This window comes from Pangasianodon hypophthalmus, chromosome 11, assembly GCF_027358585.1.
Source record: "Pangasianodon hypophthalmus isolate fPanHyp1 chromosome 11, fPanHyp1.pri, whole genome shotgun sequence".
NCBI lineage: Eukaryota > Metazoa > Chordata > Actinopteri > Siluriformes > Pangasiidae > Pangasianodon > Pangasianodon hypophthalmus.
In genome coordinates this window covers 26,141,452-26,160,435 of record NC_069720.1, presented here as the reverse complement: position 1 = coordinate 26,160,435, position 18,984 = coordinate 26,141,452, and the positions used below count along the sequence as shown (strand labels likewise).

At 37.7% G+C, this 18,984-nt stretch overlaps 2 protein-coding genes across 3 annotated transcripts in view; both read left to right on the top strand.

The window, feature by feature from the left end:
* Nucleotides 1-6,825, top strand: part of LOC113523940 (annexin A2-B) — a 13,822-nt gene extending 6,997 nt beyond the window's left edge. For both annotated transcript variants that reach the window (XM_026910032.3, XM_026910033.3), the window contains 9 exons: nt 2,443-2,556; nt 2,924-3,014; nt 4,505-4,584; nt 4,806-4,865; nt 4,979-5,072; nt 5,154-5,249; nt 5,537-5,595; nt 5,705-5,827; nt 5,906-6,825. In XM_026910032.3, the coding sequence (XP_026765833.1) occupies nt 2,443-2,556; nt 2,924-3,014; nt 4,505-4,584; nt 4,806-4,865; nt 4,979-5,072; nt 5,154-5,249; nt 5,537-5,595; nt 5,705-5,827; nt 5,906-5,965 (777 nt within the window). In that variant the 3' untranslated portion in view covers nt 5,966-6,825. The remainder of the gene's footprint in view (nt 1-2,442; nt 2,557-2,923; nt 3,015-4,504; nt 4,585-4,805; nt 4,866-4,978; nt 5,073-5,153; nt 5,250-5,536; nt 5,596-5,704; nt 5,828-5,905) is intronic.
* Nucleotides 6,826-11,373: 4,548 nt separating this feature from the next.
* Nucleotides 11,374-14,041, top strand: gtf2a2 (general transcription factor IIA, 2). Its single transcript, XM_026910029.3, has 4 exons — nt 11,374-11,583; nt 12,652-12,756; nt 12,896-13,022; nt 13,589-14,041. Exons 1-4 carry the CDS (start codon nt 11,512-11,514, stop codon nt 13,612-13,614), a joined length of 330 nt encoding a protein of 109 aa, XP_026765830.1. The 5' UTR covers nt 11,374-11,511; the 3' UTR covers nt 13,615-14,041.
* Nucleotides 14,042-18,984: the final 4,943 nt, after the last annotated feature.

Sequence of the window (18,984 nt, the reverse complement as noted above, 5' to 3'; positions counted from 1 at the left end):
AAATGGGTAGCAGGGTAGCATTGCTGCTGCGACCTGTGAAGTGAAGTGTAGCCAAGTATGGTGACCCATACTCGGAATTTGTGCTCTGCATTTAACCCATCCAAGTGCACACACAGTAGTGAACACTCGCACACGGAGCAGTGGGCAGCCTTTTTTTGCTGTGGCACCCAGGGAGCAGTTCAGTGCCTTGCTCAAGGGTCTCACCTCAGTCATGATATTGAGGGTGGGAGAAAGCGCTGGTTATTCACTTCCCCCACCTACAATCCCTGCCAGACCTAAGACTCGAACCCACGACCTTCAGGTTCACCTTCGGGTTACAAGGCCAAGACTCTAATCATTAGGCCACAACTGCCCCATGTGGAGTTGTCTGTTGCTACTTTGGTTGTGATTGTTAATCCTCTGACCTGAAAAAAGTGTTGATCAGTAAGTGGCACTGTCACAAAATTAGTTGTATAGCCTCAGGGCATGGTCCTGAAGATGCCTACCAAGATTTGTGTCAGTGTGCAAGGTCGTTGCTGAGACACAGCCTCACTTCTTGTTTGGCGGCTTCTCTGTCAGATTTGTTGGCACATTACTGGCAAATCATTTGGAATGTTCAAAATTCTTTTGATAACTTTTGTGAGGCTTACTCTGAAAATGATTTGGTGATGATTGGACAAAATTTGTAGGAGGAGTAGCGAAAAAACAATTTTTGACAAATCCAAGATGGCAAAAAATTTTATTAGGCTGAAATTGACTTCATAGCATGCGTTGAACTCATCTCGACCCAGGTTCATATTTTGGACACATGCTTCAAAAGTTATGACCATAAACATACTTCCAAATTAGGCCAAAATTTAGCCAAAATAGGTGGCGTGAGACCATTGGCAGCACTTGGCCCAAACTTGGTCAGAATGTAACTTGCTTAATTTAGTATGGCACCAGAAAAATCTTTTTTTCCTCATGCCACTCAAGTTTTCATATTTCACTACAGGCAAGTAGCTACCTCCATCTGAAAACATGGAACAAAACTGCATGACAACATCCAAAGTTCAGGCAAATGATTTACTGCCAGGAGTTCTTAATTCCAGTCCAGACCCCCTGGCCTACACATTTGGAAGTTTTCCCTGCAGCTGACACACCTCATTCAATTCATCTGCTAATTATCAAATATAGTTGGGGCAGGTCATCTCATGCAAACTGTGTTGTTGCACCAGGAAAAACTGATAATATTTTTATAGATGTCCTGATACATTTAGTATACATGGCTATTTTAGAGCTATGTCACCAGTAAATTATGGCAATCTGAATAAGTTTGCTATAGAGCGCCTGTCCTCTAACTAGCAGTCCAGAGAAACTGAAATTAAATGCAAGTAAATTATCCCTAGCTTGCCGGGGCATTAATAAATCCTGTCAAGCAGAAGTTTAGCACATAACCTGGTACAAATATATCATAGGGATTTTCTGTCTTTCATCATTTATCGTTTATATTTAAGCAATGTCGCATGAGCAAGAGTGTGGTTATACTGAATATCAGCATAGATTGCATAGGCCATTGATCATATGATCATATATATCAGGACAGATTGCCCTGCAGGCTCATCCTCTTCTGGGTGTCACTGGATAGTGCGATTATGAGTTATTACTCTTCCACAACTATATGCTTTAAAGACAAGTGTGTTGAAAGGATCTTCAGTATGAGCATCTGAGTCATTTTTATTTGAGTAGAGTGTTAGCTTTAAGTCTATAATATACATGTGATGATATTCACTGTATAATGAATGAGACTTGAGTATAAACTGTTTATAGCAAGAGCAATCTTCAGGATATCCAAGTGAGATCATCCACAGCCACCTCCAGGGTTATATCTATCATCCATAGCAATCTCATGGCAAACTTTAGGCTAGCTATGTGGGGCCATCAGCAGCTGCAGCGAGTGATTCTCAGGTAAAGGAAGCTCCAAGCAGAAGTACAGCATCATTGTGATTGAAGCAAGTACAGAGGGCAGAAGGAGTCAGGATCACCAGGATCTCACCAGGCAGCAAGAGTAATGTGTGAGTGAGAGAGAGAGAGAGAGAGAGAGAGAGAGAGAAAACACAGATTACTAGATATGCTCTTATAGTCTTATAGTGGTTTAAGAAGATGTACGAGTGCAAGCAGGGAGTCCAGCAAGACTAGCTATGATAGCTATGGTTGGGGGCCACAAAAATCTCACCTTAAAGGGGCCACACCAATGCATCTAAACACTAGTCATTACTAATATGTGCCTAATTTATTTTATAATGTTTATTCAAATTGGCTTCAGCAACTTATTTGTATGACAACAACAATCCAATAACAATAAACAAAGGGGGGTGTCAAGAAGCCAGTCAAGAACTTGTCTGTTTTTACAGAGATTTATTACATAGCACAGATGAGACATTAATGTATGGTTTAATTTTACTGTGTTTTTGATTGTTGTAGGATATGATTACTGCCCTGAAGGGAGTGCTGTCAGGCTCTCTAGAAAATGTTATTCTTGGCCTAATGAAGAGCAGAACACAGTATGATGCCTTTGAGCTCAGAGCTTCAATGAAGGTGAGTTTCAGCCCTCACATACAAGTATGTGTGCCAGCTCTGTACTTCAAAGTGCTAGTTTCACTTGCTCAATACATCCATCTGTGGAGTCAACTCACAGTCAAAACCATGGTAAAAATGCAACAGATGGTACACATAGACAAAGCCCCACTCTCATGGCTGAGGGTTTCATTTTAACATCATGTGAGCTGCTTCCCGACCACTTGTAGTTATTTAAAATATATTTTAAAATTTATTGCAATATCCAAAATATCTCAGAATAGTAACTTGTGACATAATTTATCATGATATCAATATTATTTTGTCATATTGCCCAGCCCTAGTTATACTGATCTTTATGTTTAAGAGAGTGTTATATTCTTTGTAGGGTCTAGGTACTGATGAGGAGAGTTTGATTGAAATGGTCTGTTCTCGTAGCAATGAGGAGCTGGTGGAGATTAAAAAAGTTTACAAGGAATGTAAGTGAAATTCTTTCTGTCTCTTGGCACTGTAGGGCTGGTGATATACTAAATGGAAAATGGACCTCCTCCTCTTTCTAGCACACACTGCACTGTTAGGCTGCTTTCATACTAGCCAAATATACATGCAATCCTATGGGAAGCAGCTGGAAAGTGCGTAGAATGTAGCTGCTTTTAGAAGTGCTGCCACTGGCATTTATTTATTTATTTGGGGGGGGATTTTTTAATCTGAAGATTAAAAACAGTGCTTGATGCCACTCAGCACTGCTCTGAATTGTTAGCAAATAGGAGACATATGCTAATCAGAACATATATATTTTAATATCGATATTAAATGTTCCAGTGTGACTAGAGATAACAAATTTATTAGTTTTAGGAAACTCATTGGTATTTGGCATCATGGACTGCTCCCACTTTAAAGGTGACTGCATACTATAGTCTAAAGTATCAGCATATGTAATACGGTCTATAGTCTATAGTCACACAAGCACTACTTTTCTCTTAATTTTCTGTCTCCAAAGCCAAAGTCAGTCAATCTGCCTCCTTTTCACCATAGCTAGACTAAATGTTAGACTAAAAGTTTTGTTAGCTTGCACTGTCTGGGACTCAATGCTCGCATTGTTATGGTTACAGTGCTGCATGAACCCTTTATTCATATCAGCATGAAAGAAGATCCAGCCACTTTTTCTGTTGAAAAATGTCTAGTGTGAAAACAGCCTAGCATTGAGAGGGTTATGAGCTGAGTAGTCTTTATGGACTACTTTTGTACTGCTGCCAAAGGACACTTTATATTTTTAATACTGCCTTGTTAAAGTGTATTGCATGACATTAATTTTAAATATTAAAATGCATTTTGCTATAGTAGCCTTGATGTTAGACCTTCAGTGTACAGGGTTTGAAAGGTGTATATTTGACTTTTTAAAGCAGGTATGGCAGCCTCATCAAACTGAAAAAAAAAAAAAAACAAGAAAAAGATCATAAATGCAACCAACAGATCAGGGGTAGTGCTGGGTTATTTGAGAAAAAAATTGATAAGAGCCAAAGAAAGTTTTACTTATTTGAGTCTTCTTTCTAACATTTGTATTGCTGCTTCCACAACTGCAAATAAATGTGTGGTTACCCAGTCTTGGTCCTGTGCTCAATTTGTGTATCCCCTGCCTGTCATGCCTGGCACAAATTGGGTAACCACACAGACAGTGGACCCGTAAATCAAACTGCTGCTATGTGCAGTGATGCAACCAATCATGTGATATATAGACCAACCCCAGACAGAGGGACATCTCAGAATAGAAGACATGGTTGTTAGGAGTTCTTTTTGGAAGCTCACATAGCCTGGCTTGCACAACCTGAAACCACTTTCTTTATTAAAGACATTAAAACATGCATGGTTAAGTGTATATGGCCAACTTAAATCACTGTATGCATTTACGTGTGTTAGAAGGAAAGGTGAAATATATCCTTAAAGCATAACCTTTTTTGCCTGGTGATAGTGTTCAAGAAGGATTTGGAGAAAGATGTGGCTGGTGATACTTCTGGTGATTTTTGTAGGTTGCTGCTGTCTCTGGTTGAGGTAAAGTAAATGAAAAGTAAATTCATATTTACATTTATCTATTTGGCAGACACTTTTATTTGAAGTGACTTACAAAGGAGCAGTAATAATTGAAAGCTGGGGACCTTGCTCATGGGCCCAAAAGTCCAGTGCAACACAGCTATGCAAAATATACACTGATCAGAAAGTGCTATGTCTGATTAATTATTTGTATATGTGTGTGTGACCACCACATTTTAAAGGCTAAAAGAGACGACCCCAGCAACATAGTGGACTATGAAAGGATTGACAATGATGCCAGAGTGAGTATTCTTCAGGATGAAGCATTTCAGCAGTGAGATGCTTCTGGAGAACAAATGTTCTCAGAGAAGCAGCGCAACAGATAGGGTGTAATGACATTTTTGAATTATTGTAGGCCCTCTATGAGGCGGGGGTAAAGAGGAAGGGAACGGATGTGGCCACTTGGATAGCAATTTTCTCTGAAAGGAGTGTGCCACACCTCCAGAAAGGTAAAAACAAACAAATTGGAGCACTATTCCTTGGCAACCTGACCATGATAAAAATAATGTAAATCTCTTTCTTTCTCTTAGTGTTTGAGAGGTATAAAAGCTACAGCCCATATGACATAAAGGAGAGCATTCGAAAGGAGGTGAAAGGAGATCTGGAAAAATCCTTCCTTACACTGGGTAACTAATGATATTTGTCTTTCCTGAAACTTCGCTCACACATGTATACACAGAATCCGTGCCATCACAATAATTTAAATTAGTAGAGGCATGAAGCACACACCTAATGTGTAAGTGGAGTATCTGCTATCTGCTATTATTCAACCCACTCACAAGCTGTTTGGTGAGAGATGTATACTTTTCTGGGAAGCCCTGCTGAAAGAGTTTGTCACAGGGCCGGGGGAAAGATGCACAATATACACTGATCAGCCACTAAGAATATGACCCCCCACCCCCTCTCTCTCTAGTGGAGTGCTTTCAAAACAAACAACTTTACTTCGCCAGCAAACTCAATGAAGCTATGAAGGTGAGTGTCTTTAATTAGAGTGGGGTAGTTGTGACATTTTAAATGCTCTATGTTGCATGTGCATTTGTGATTAAATCTACTCAAATCTACGTATACTGTATTTATCTAGAGTAAAAGCGTCAAGGAGAAGGTTGTGACTCGGATCATGGTTTCACGTTGTGAAGTGGACCTCATGAAAATCCGAATGGAGTTCAAGACACACTTTGGAAAATCACTCCACCAGACAATCTTGGTTAGTATACTCACTATATCTCTCTCACACAGACAAACACAAACATTAACTCCTTTTTCACATTTCTTATTTTCTTAGGAGCACACGAAGGGTGACTACCAGAGAGCTCTGCTAAATCTGTGTGGAGGAGATGATTAGCAACAAGTGGTGACAAATGTAGTGATGCTCTGCTTAACAGTTATTCAAAAAGAACAGTGAACATATATAGAGCATTCACAGCTTTCATCAGCTCTGGTAGTATTATATTATATTATATTAAATTGTTCGTATTAGCCTTATTTGCATAATGAAGCAAATATTTTATTATGTTATTTCTCAGACATGCATTTCTGTCATTAAAATTGTGTGAGCAAAGACAGCTCCAAGATTACTATTATTCATATTAAAGTGTGGTGGTTAAACTGTGCTGATCTTAATAATTGCTCCACAAGATGCTGCTGAACAATTACTTATCAGGAAGCAGTACAAAGTCCACATCGCATTCAAAGCAGACTGTAGTTTCACAGAGTGCTCATGTCTTTTTACTGTGATATTTCAATATACAGTATATGTTGAACATTAATCAATGATGATCTAAACTGACAGTTTAAATTTCTGAAATCTGAAGTAACTGAAAGCTGAATATTTAAAACCAAATAATTTCATCATTTGATGATTCAGTTAAGTCTCGTCAAATGGCCACTTTAATAGGAACAACTGAACACTGTTCAGTTATCCAATCTGAATGTAGATTCAGGTCAAGAGCTTTAGGTAATGTTCACATCAGAAGACCACATTGGGATAAACTCCTGTCAGCCAAGAAAAGAATCTGAGACTACAGCACACACTAGGCCTAGAAATACCAGTTTTTTTATTTCGGGATAAATACCAGTTGCCTAGCTTGTCTTGCAACTAATTTTTTTTGCCTGCAACACTGGTATATCCTGCAGTTCCTAGAAACTATGGTACATATTGTCAAACATGACTGGTTAATAAATCATGAATCAGCTAGTCTTGCAGTGCTGTTGGTCTTCATTCGCTTTATCTCTGTGTAGCTTCTGTAAGTAAAAGCAAGGTCAAACAGAATGTAGATGCACTGAAAAATGGACAAGAGGCAGCCAGGTGGAGCAGAGAGGGAAAGGGCACGAAAAATAAAAGCCCTCCAAGAGGATGCTGCAAAATGCAGCCCAAATAACAGACATTTTAAAAGAAGCTTCAAGTGTAGGTCTTTATATTAGTAAATAAATAAATTTCTCGGTGGATTCAGCATATTTTTGGCTATACAGCATATTTTTGTTACAGTTTGTTGTGAAAGCCAGTGAATATTTTTCTGAATTGTCTACAAAAATCCTTACTAAAAAAATGAAGCCTTTTCATAAGCAGTGAGTGCTGTCACGTCCCCATATATCCTAGGGCTATCTAACTAGCAGCTATAACTTAATGTAAACTTAAGATAGTAGCCAATATTGATAGTCATATTAGATATATTAATTAGCTATTTAGCTATTAGCACTTCTTAATACATCTATACATATATATATATATATATATATATATGATTAATTTAGCCAAGACACAATTAATTTAGCCAAGAGCATTATATACCACTTAACGAAGCAGGGGAGAGGTTGTCGATGCCAGGCCTACTACTACAGAGGAATACATGTACTTAACACTACAAATACCATATAATATTGAGAAACCATACACCACTAATTACTCCCTATTATTGAAAAAAAAAAAAAAAAAAAAACAGGAGAAGACCTTGAGGGACCTTGAGGGACCTTGAGGGACCTTGAGGGACCTTGATAGACCTTGAGGGAATTGCCATTATCACTGATCAGATGTGTAAACTGTGTCAAAATGAACATACTTCCCAAAATATTTATTTCGGATATTATCAGTTGCTTAATCAAGCTTTTTATGGAGGAGGAAACCCCCCAGGATTAGACTCAAAGTTTTACAAGGCTCTTTAAAACAGGGTGGCCTCCAAACACCTAACTTCAAATTGAACTATTGGACAGTTCAGGTGATAGTGACATGGGTCTGGCAGGCTGATCTTCGCAAGTTGCCTCACTGGAGGCAGATCAGCTGAGTAGTATCAGCTTAAAGACATGACATTATCTTCTGCTATTTATATTAATTCATATACCTCCTTTCAAACCCTCACTAAAAACATTGTGAAAAAATACATACTTTTAGAATTTAGATGGACATCAGAAATGCAATAGGATGTTTTCAATTTATAGCCCATCTCCATTTCATGACAATCTTCTTCTACCAAAATTGGACAAGTAAAACTGTAGTGCGCTCACAGTGCCGCTGTGAGTCAAAATGGTATGGATTCTTTATATGGCATTTCATTATAATGCTTGAATGTTGAAAGAATGTTGAAAAACATGTGCAATGAACATACACATTTTACAACAGTTAAAAGATAATTAAATGATTGTTTTTAGAGAGATTATTTTTGTTGAGCCCTGCAGAGATGTGCTGCCCTGTGTGTGGAGTGCGGTCTGAGTTAGCTATATGGGGATGCGTCTCAATATATGAAAGCATATTTCTTTTGTTTGTACTGAAATACAGTAGAAATGTGGTTTTATTGGTATTCTGTATTTATTGGTATGTGGTATTAATTAAGGACACATTATCTGTTAATATAATATAATGTATTCCAATTCGGTTACAGCCCTAGTAAGGATGAAGGCAGTCACATGAAGTTACACTATGTGGCCAAAATTATGTGGATACCTGATCATTCCAAAACCATGGACACTATGACAACACTATGACAACACTCCATATCCCACCAGCTATGCTTTTTATGCATTATAAGCTGCTCACTCACCTCGACCTACTGAAGCCAAATGTTGCTTTGACAGTATTGAAGGAACACGATACATGGTGGACATACGCAGTTTGACAAGTACACGCAAAAACCGTACCTTTGCAGTATTTGCACTGTATTGGTTTTGGAAGTACTGGAGGGGGAGGAAGTGGAGTGGGGTCTCATCTATCAACTATCTTTATCTTTTACGTGTAAACTATGCAGACACACATTTATATGCATAGAATGTGATTTATCAACTTCTTCTTGTGCATATACACTATATGGCCAACAGTATGTGGATACCTGACCTGTGTTTGGGGAAGGCACATCATTACATGGGCCTACCCAAACTGTTGCCACAAAGTTGAAAGCACACAATGTTGTATGTTGTATGTTGTCCAATGTTGTATGTTGTAGCTTTAAGATTTAAAGAGCCTAGTCCAAACCTGTGCGAGCATGACAATGCCCCTGTGCACAAAGCAAGCTCCATTGTTTGCCAAGGTTTGCGTGAAAGAACTTGAGTGTGCCAAGACTTTTGGGCCTGACATCACTGCCTGATCTCATTAATGCTCTTGTGGCTGAATGGGTAGAAATTCCTACAGCTACATTCCAAAATCTAGTTGGATGCCTTCCTGAAAGAGTGGACGCAGTTATAGCAGCAAAAGGGGACTAACTTTGGAATGGGATGTTCAACAAGCATATAAAGGTGTCCACATACTTTCGGCCATATAGTGTATGTGATCTTAGATGACCAGAGCAATGGGTCACTTGCCCAAACAGAGTTTTTACATGTTCAAGATTCAGGGTGCAGCTATAGTATAGAGTATAGAGTAGTATATAGTATAGAGTCTGTAGATGGGAAAACAAGCATCCCTCACCCAACACAGATAGAGTGCAACCATGTTCCCAATAACAGAGGAGAAATCTCCACTCCAGAGGCAGTCCATCACCTCAGTAATTTGAGAATAATAGCCAATGAGATGTCAGCAATGGACCCCAATGCTGACATCCTACTTCTCCTTGGCAGAGACATATTAAGTGAATAACGATTAATGGTACTTCCCTACCTTTGGCGTCTACCATTCTCAAAAGCCTGGGCAAATATGTACATGTTCAACTTAAGTGCCCAATACGATGGAGTGTCCTGTCAGAAGTGACAGACGTGTTGCTGTCTGGACCTGACCTCGACAACAGCCTCCTGGTAGTTCTCCTTAAATTTTGTAAAGAGCTAGTCCCCATCACGGCCAAGATACAACAGATGATTTACAGCTTCATTGTCCAAGAAGACTAAAGAGATGTTCTGTTGGTTCCGATGGCACTGACTACCTCATCAGTGTTCATGTTTTTAGGAACAGCCCAGTAGCCATATTCAGACAGAGAAAAGCCACCAGAGATGGAGAAGAGATCTTTTGCAGCGACCTGTGCTGTTTTCTAGAAAGAAACTTCTACGTGGATGATGCCTTTTCTGACCCCACTGTAGCTGAAGCCATTGATGTGCTGAAAAGAACCCAAAATATCCTTATATCACTGCTCACGAAAAAGCAGCAGGATGAATTCAAATGGTCACATATTGGGATGGTTTTTAAAAGGAAACATCAGGATTTAAAATATATCCACATTTTCAGTATTGACCCACCAGTTCCTACTAGAATTACCTCACTAATAAGGTTTTTCATGGGAGCTGCACACCTATTTTTATAATGGTTAGATTTGTTTTTATTAATTATTTCCTAATGGCATCCTGTATTATATATAGTGTAGGGTCAAAGTTCAAGGTTCTTTATTCGTCACATACATTACATACATGTGATGTATTAATGTAGTGAAATGTTTTTGCTTAGTGCCTCGTCCCACAGTGCAACTGTGATACATAAACAGAATATAATAAAAGCCGAATATGCTAAAAGAATATTCTTTTATTCTTTTGTCATTATATAATGAATAAAATAGAAAAATAGAATAGAATCTATTTGACAAAATATAGATGTTATATGTAAAAATAAGTAGAAAGTGTTTAGTAGCTTGAAAAGAGGAATCTTAGCAGCTTTTTGAGGATGTAGTGTGCAAAAGATGCAAGAGTTTTTGTTTGTCCATAGTGCAACCAATTGTATAGGTGTGTCTGTGTGTGAGGTAGTTAATATGCAGTGTAAATACACTGCTTAACAATTAATATGCAGTGTAATTACACTGCTTAACAAATTGGCAATTAATTCTAATTCATTATATTCCATTATTATTTATTATTAAACTTTACTATACCACAAGAATGTTCATGCAGTTAATAACAATTACATGCGTTGTTTTTCATAGTAACTACAGAAAAGCATACTCAAACGTGTAGGCTATTTTGTTTTAATACATGTTTTTTTTTAAGGGGGTTTAACTGAATTTCTACTTTCTACTGGTACCGTTTTATAGGCCAATTAAGTAGCTACTATATTTGCATATATATATTTTGCAATGTACATGGGCAGGTCTTAAAATTAATATTTTTTCATGCAAACCCACAAGGTCAGTCAGAATATAAACTAAATCTTCACGTGAATGCCATTTTTCCATGGTTGTCCTCCTTTTCTTTGTCGTAATTAACATGTAAGACTGAAAACTTAACTACAGTAAGTTAATCTAAATAAAATAACAAGACATCTGATTAATACTTTTTTAAAATGAATACTTAAGTTACATGACGACGTACTGCTTTGCGTATTTTCGCGTCTGCATCTGTTTGTCCATGCGACTTCCCGTACTAGACATTTAGCACTTGAGGAAGTGAATGGCTGGTGTGAAAGGTTAGTTAGCTAAAGCTACATACAAAACATCCCTTAACGGTTCTGTTGATTGAGCATTCTGTCTTGGTTCCTGTATAAAACACGCAATGGCATATCAGCTCTACCGAAACACCACACTCGGAAACAGTTTACAAGAGAGTCTTGATGAACTTATACAGGTAAAAAATGAACAAGCACTCGCCCTTCTAACACTGCTAGCTTAGCTACGTACAGGATGTTGTGGAAGACATTTAGAGTCATTGTTTATTAACTTGAACTAGCTAATGGATTTTGTATATGTGTATTATCTATGTAGAAATAGCAGTTAAAAGTAAACATCTGGGAACGTTGATGGTTTAGTAATTAAAGAAGACAGCGATGGCGAAAATTCGCCTTTGCAGTTAGCTCTTTCAGCACTGGCAGTCTGCTGGTCTAGTTATAGTTCCAAAGCGGCGTTAAAAGCCACATCGTCTAAACCGGTTAGTTATGACAGAGCTTAGTGTTTGTGTAGAAAATCTGATTAAACGAACAGCATGCATCTGAATTCGTTAATACAGTCAGGTAAGAGCGGTGTTCCCATACAGCTGTCTCGGCCTTTTTTTCGCCTTTCAGCGGATATTACCAACATCCCCGATTTCTTACAGACTGTAATCATTGTTTGGGTTATTGTGAAATCTACCTGCTAAATCAAAAGCATGCCCCATAGAATGTGGACCAGTAATTTTAAACACAATGGGGAACAAAGGTGCCTCATCTCATCAGTATGCTTGCAAGGAAGCGTTAGCATTTTATTAGAAATTTAATTTATTAGTAATTTATTAGTTTTAGCTGAGACCGTGTTTCCTGTTTGTATGCTGATGTGAATGCTAATCAGTCGAAACAAAAGGTTTTTCCCACCACATGGCCTTAGTGTCTCTACCCACCATTATCATGTCGAGTGGCTTGTCTGTCACTATCTATTAAGATTTTAAGGTAAATCACTGCATCTATGATTTTTTTTAATGTTGTGATGGAAAGTTAATGTCCGTAATACCAGTGTATATTTATCATGTGATGAACTAGTGCAATTTATTGTTTTACTGTGTTTTTATTAGTGGGAAATGGCCAAGTGTACAGAATACTGTGCCTTTATGTTATAAGAGAGACTCGAACAAATGGTACTGCACCTTATGGTCCCAGGCGTAGTACACCATTTAGAGCTTTCATCATGCCCCCAGTGTGGTCATTTATGTTATTTTGTTATTCAGACTCAACAGATTACCCCACAGTTAGCCCTGCAAGTACTGCTACAGTTTGACAAAGCCATCAACACTGCACTGGCTAATCGAGTTCGCAATAGAGTCAACTTTAAAGTAAGTATTATTTTGATAACATATTCAACATAATTTTTGAAATTGTTCTGCCAGGCATTGCTAATCTGGATAACAAAGATTTGAAGATATTATATTCTTTTGTACAAATTGCTGTGACTTCATTCTGTTCAATTTGCAGGGATCACTGAACACCTACAGATTTTGTGACAATGTGTGGACATTTGTTTTGAATGATGTGGAGTTCCGTGAGGTCACTGACCTGGTGAAGGTGGATAAGGTGAAGATAGTAGCCTGTGATGGAAAAAGTAAGACCATCATTTATACGTTAATTCATCATTCAATCTTAAGTTTTGTTGGTTGTTAAGAATTAATCAACATCATACAAATAGGTGGAAAAACGGGGTTACAGCTCCATGTAGCTACGCATTGTTATCTGACACATTCACATTGTGTTGCGACTGAGATTCTATAACCTTGCAAATAATTATGTAAATACAGAAATTTTTATGCAAGCTGTTGGACCTAGATCTATATGATTCATTATTAATATTATTTTACTGACTGTGTGGGATTATTGTTTATAGCGCTTACTGAGAACAAGACTAACACCACTTGACTTGATTTGTTCTTGTAACTTTTTCAGTCAAAATAAAATAACTGCCTGCCATAAATTGCTGATTGTGATTTAATGTGAGAAACCTGGTAGAATTATAGGGAGTGTGGCTAAAAGATTTTCCACGTATGGGGCCACTTTGTGTTTGTCTTTGCACAGTTTTTGTAGCGTGTCTATTTTGAGATGTGGTATATTGTGCTAATTTGCTTTAGCAGTGCAATTGTAAGTGTGGTTTTGTTTTAATTGACTTTGTTGCAGACACTGGCTCTAATACAGCAGAGTGAGGAGTTGGGAGTGCTGATATCGTCAGAGAGAATAGAAGAAGAGTGCCATACTGACAGGGGAAGAAGAGTAAGAAAGCTGGACTCCGAGAGAGGACTGTATACATACTATTTATTGCAAATGACAGCTCTCCATCTTTGATATAACAACCAGTTGCAGGACATTTTCATATATATATCTCCCACTTATTTCTCTTTCTGTTTATTATTTTGCTTTGGTTATGTAATAAATTGTTTTAAAAGATGTGTTGTACTGTATATTAAATGAAAAATATTTGGTAGATTCAAATTAATGATTTAAAAATGAGGTAACCATGGAGCTTGGAAGCATAAAGTATTTGAATATGAATTTTGTATATTTAAATTATTGACATATCACATTACATATTTGTTTTCTGTGGTGTATTTAATAAATTTACATTTTAGCCAATGTTTTATTCGTCCTTTGTTTTGAAGTTACTAAGGGTAAGGTAAGTTACTAAGGCCTTTAAAAACATATAATTTGAAATTTCATGTTAGATTTTGGGGGAAAAAATCAGAAATTTACAAAATCCCTAAAGTCAAATATCAAAAATAGATTTTATGTAAATCAGGCGAAAGATTAAAAAAAGCCGCATCAGTCCCAGGGAAAAGTAGACACTATCAGAGTGGTCAAACTATTTAGCCATACAAAGTTGTCTGCTTTGCTTGTATTCATGAAGTGAAGAGAGATGAAATAGAGTGAGATCGCAGGATATGAACTGTAATTGAGTAACTGCATCTAAAGTTTTTATTTTCTACTAAAATAGCTAAGCTCCTAAGCAGCTAACATTGGCTGTTAGCTGCTAAGGATTTCCAGGAAGTTAACAATAGCTACCTAAATAGGTACACTAGGCACACAAGTAAGCATTGATTGTTTAACATCACTGTAGAAAACTTGTTATTTGAGTAGAACACGAGAACAATTGTGTTTGTCCAATCCTAGATGTTTCACTTTTGAGATTTGACTTTCTGAGATTTGTTTTTAGGATACTTTTTTGTATATATATATATATATATATATATATATATAAATCCCAACCCCGCAACACATTTTTTCAAATTATATGTTTTTCAAGGCAAATCCAACTGCTAGCAAAGGGAAAAACTTAAGCAGAGATGTAAATGTATTAAATATACCACAGAGAAAAAGTATTGTATTTCATTTGATGTGTATATAATTTTATAATGTAATTCATATCTAAATACATGTCAATTTCCAAGCTCCATTGCCAGCATGACTCCCCAACAAGTGTTGCATCGACTAGTTGACATTCATTCACTAGTTGCCCTTATGGGGCGATGTTGACAGTGAAGCAGATGGAAAAGAAAGCAGATAAATGTACTTCAGTTGTTACTCAATTATTCAAATTATTGAAATTTTATGATGCACAAGGCTATGCTGGGAAAAGTATTTTTTAACAGTTCTTTTGCTTTAATGAACTTGTAACACTTTTTTACCAGTAGTTAATTAATGATAATTAGAGCTGCCCGAGATCCCACTCAGGTACATTGTGGTTAATTGTTAAATTTCATACACAGCAATCACCAGAACAGCACCAAAAAGAGAGATGACTGCTGATTTATTTTAAAGATATGAAGACTTTGTGGGGCACTTGGGAAATTGAAAGTTTCAGTCATGAATGCAAATATTAAGTAAGCGTTATGAACACAAGATCATTTGTGCTCTTCTGTTTTACATAATGATATATTCAGCCAGATCCAATACAGAAAACATAGACCGTAAAGTGAACTGAAGTCTCTATTCCCCTCAACTTTAATTCAAATGTTTTGCACAGCCACAACCACTGTGGTAATGTTTCAGAATTATTACGTTATTCTTGTCATTATCAGGCAATGCGATATGCATTTCTGAGCTTTTTGAAATCTCACAGACAATCTTACCACAAAAAATATTAACAATATAATTAAATTAAAACAACAATTTAAATGTTAACAGATTACTATTATTAGAACTTTGATAGGACTGTACAAGAAATTGTGTTTATTCAGAAGAAAGAACCACACGGACTTAGAGGAAATTGTCTCTTTTGTTGAAGGAGAACTCGAGGGCAGTGCTCACCTTCAAGGCTATTGATCTGCAGTATAACAGCTGGAACTCTGATGCATTCATTACAGCAATCAAGCCCCCAATGTGTTATGGCATATTGACTCGCCATTAGGCTAAAATTTATCGCATGAGTCCATATGACACAATTCAGTGGGGATTGGGAGTGCGCTGGTCTTCCACTCCATGCGGATTGATCACTCTGAATATCATACTCCCTCTATGAATGGCACACAGATGTATCCATTAATAGACTTGAAAGTGACCACTGCCGCAATTTCTCTTTCAACAAAAGAAACAATAATTTCATCCAATCCTCAATGTCTTTAACACATAAACATTGTGTGCACAATTTTGCTATTATACTATGACTTTATTCTCAAAACATTGCAACTTTCTTTTAAATATTCCAATTTTATTCTCAGAACATTGCACCTCCTTTTTTTCCTGAAATATTCTGACTTTATTTTAAAATCTTGTATTTTTTTAAACAGTGGCTCTAAAGCGCTGTCATATAAATCAGTGTGCCGGACTGGATTTCTGAAAATTTTGTCAAACGTTGTGGAACCGGCTGTCGCTCCAACGGGGGAGTGTACAAATGTAAATAAAACAACTGTTTTGAAGTCAGTCCATTGCTAGAATTAGGGAGCTAATGCAACCCTTGTTTATATAGCTATCTTATGTGGCTAATTAATAGCTAGCAAGCTTTCCCGAGCATTTTTTTTTTTAATTTTATTATAAATGTACTGATATAGATAGTGTTTAGTTTCAGTGGTTTCGCTTGCAAACAGTTCTACTATGCTGTAGCTTGAAAGAAACTGTTATGTTGACTTGTTTTATTCTCAAGAAAGAACTTGAAGGCAGGGGATGGGGGAGAAATTTCCTCTGCGCAGAAGACAGAGAACTTTAGACATGGCTGAAATTTTTACTCTTATTACTGACTTCTGACATGGGCTCTGTCAGACAAATAACACAATTTTTATTGAGAAATATTACTTACTTGTTAGTGAATAATCTAATAAGTGTCCCTTGTCAAGCTGGATACGAATGGATTTATGCCTAAATTGTTGCATGAGCGTTTACACAAGAAATTTGGTATTCGTGAAAATTCGTAAAAACGTTCATATCCTACTTGTGCTCCTGTGTGTAAATTTATGTATGAGAAGACTAACTAATGTAAACCTGGACTTGATCCACTTCAGATCATATACCTTGCATGGATTGCTGCACTTTTATATATGGATTATACTGTTTAGTTTAAATTGAGTATTTTTATTATGTTTGGAGTCTCTATCAAGAACACATCGTCATGCTAGTTCACTAGGTCAGGGACTAAGAGCAATATCAAGAACAACTTGTGAAAACCAGTCTTTTTATATTACTGGCATGAATTAAAGAATATGAGACATATGGAAACCCATAAATTAAGACAAATTAAACTAATCATTCAATTGTGACAAAAGAAATGGCGGTGTATAAATGGAGGACAGGCCGGTCTGTCTGTGCAGAGCTGTAAGCTGTAAACAAATGCCTCGTCTGTTATTATTAATATTATATATTATTAAATATTTTTTATTGGCGTAGAAGCGAGTCAGAATAACTTCTACATCTGTCTTTCAGACTTTACCTTGTATAGTTTTATAGAGTTTTGTGGTAAATCTGTCTTTTACTGTTGTTATAGCAAGGAAACAATTAATTCAGCAGACCTTTCAAATCATGCTTTAATGAAATTTGCTGCTTTATTGCAGTCCTACAGTCCAGTGAAAAATTATACAGCAGTAATGCGCATTGTGGTCCAGTACTAAGGACAGGTATTAAAACACCTGGAAGTCTGTTTGACAATTGTTAATTATGACCTTATTTAATTATGATAACACCAGACCATCAAACTGTGGCAGATTTCGGCTATCAGAAGAACTCAGAGGCTCAGGTAGCGTTTGTATGGGCACTTTTTATTCCCAAACAAACAAAATAATGGAAAAATAAAGAAGGCTAAATTACACCTTCCTGAGTCCTCGCATGCAGACATCTGATCCTTCCTCAGCTAGACAGCCGTGGCTAGTGAGTCTCATTTGTTGGCAGCTGGACGATGAATTGTTCCAGCAGCACCCTCTCGATGACCTTCGCAGGATGCACAGTGTGCAGTCTCCATCCAAGCACAGGAGTCGAGGAATCATTGCAGCCCAACTCGCTCAAACATGGCCCTCCACACAGCCCCGTAAACCAGCTGATTCTCGGGTGGCAAATTGCATGCTGCCAGCTGGGCTTCTACAGTCAGGAAGGCCTGAATGCATAAGCCCCCACTCTCCCCTCAGCCATCCACATGCTGAAGCGGTGCCCTCAAACATTGCCTCAGCATCATCCTGGCCAGAATGATACCCCAGAAAGGGGAGGATGAAGAGGCCAGCAGGCTGTGAATGGCAGCTCGGTCCACAGCTTGATCCTCCACAGTTTTTGTGAGCATTTCTTGCTGTTGTTGCTGCAGACCCACGAAAGCCTGATGCTGCTGTTTCTGGGAGTTGTTTCCATGTCCACGTTTCCATTCTGCGCTGATCTCCCAGGTTTTGGCACCAGTGTGGCAGATTTCGGTTATCAGCAGAAGTCAGTGAACTCAGGTAGCCGTTGCACTGCCAAAGGAAAGTTAAAAGTTTAAAAGCAAAATTTAAATAAACCAAGGATACGAACCAAAGAAGCGACCGTGGCTAAATAATGTGCCCTTTTTACAGCGAGCTTGACACATTGACACATTGTTCCCTTGCACATTTTTGTCCGTTTAGGAGCGTGATCTGTTCAGACTAATGTCACATGTAGGCCACATTGAAAACATCCACACTCATCATTCACTTCAATAGAAACACCTGTACACCTTTTCATTTATGGAGTTATCCAATCAGCCAATCAGCCAATCATATGGCAGCAGCACAATGTCCTGGAAGCTGGAACCAGTCTGGCCATTGTCCTCTGACCTCTCTTGTCAACAAGGTGTTTCAGCCTGCAGACCCTCCACACACAGGATGTTTTTTGGTTTTTGCACCTTTCTGTGTAAACTCTAGAGACTGTTGTGTGTGAAAATCCCATGAGTTCAGCAGTTTCTGAAATACTGTGCAGGTGTACAGGTGTTCCTATTAATGTGGACAGTGTAGTGTAAACAGCCTAACAAAAAAATCAGATTTGGTCAGTAAATTGGATTTAGGCCACTTTTGCCTGCTCTGTAGCTGAGGGAATGGAGGGAAAGGGAAATGAAAGAGGGAAAGGAAAGAAAAACAGCTTGTTAATATAACCCACAC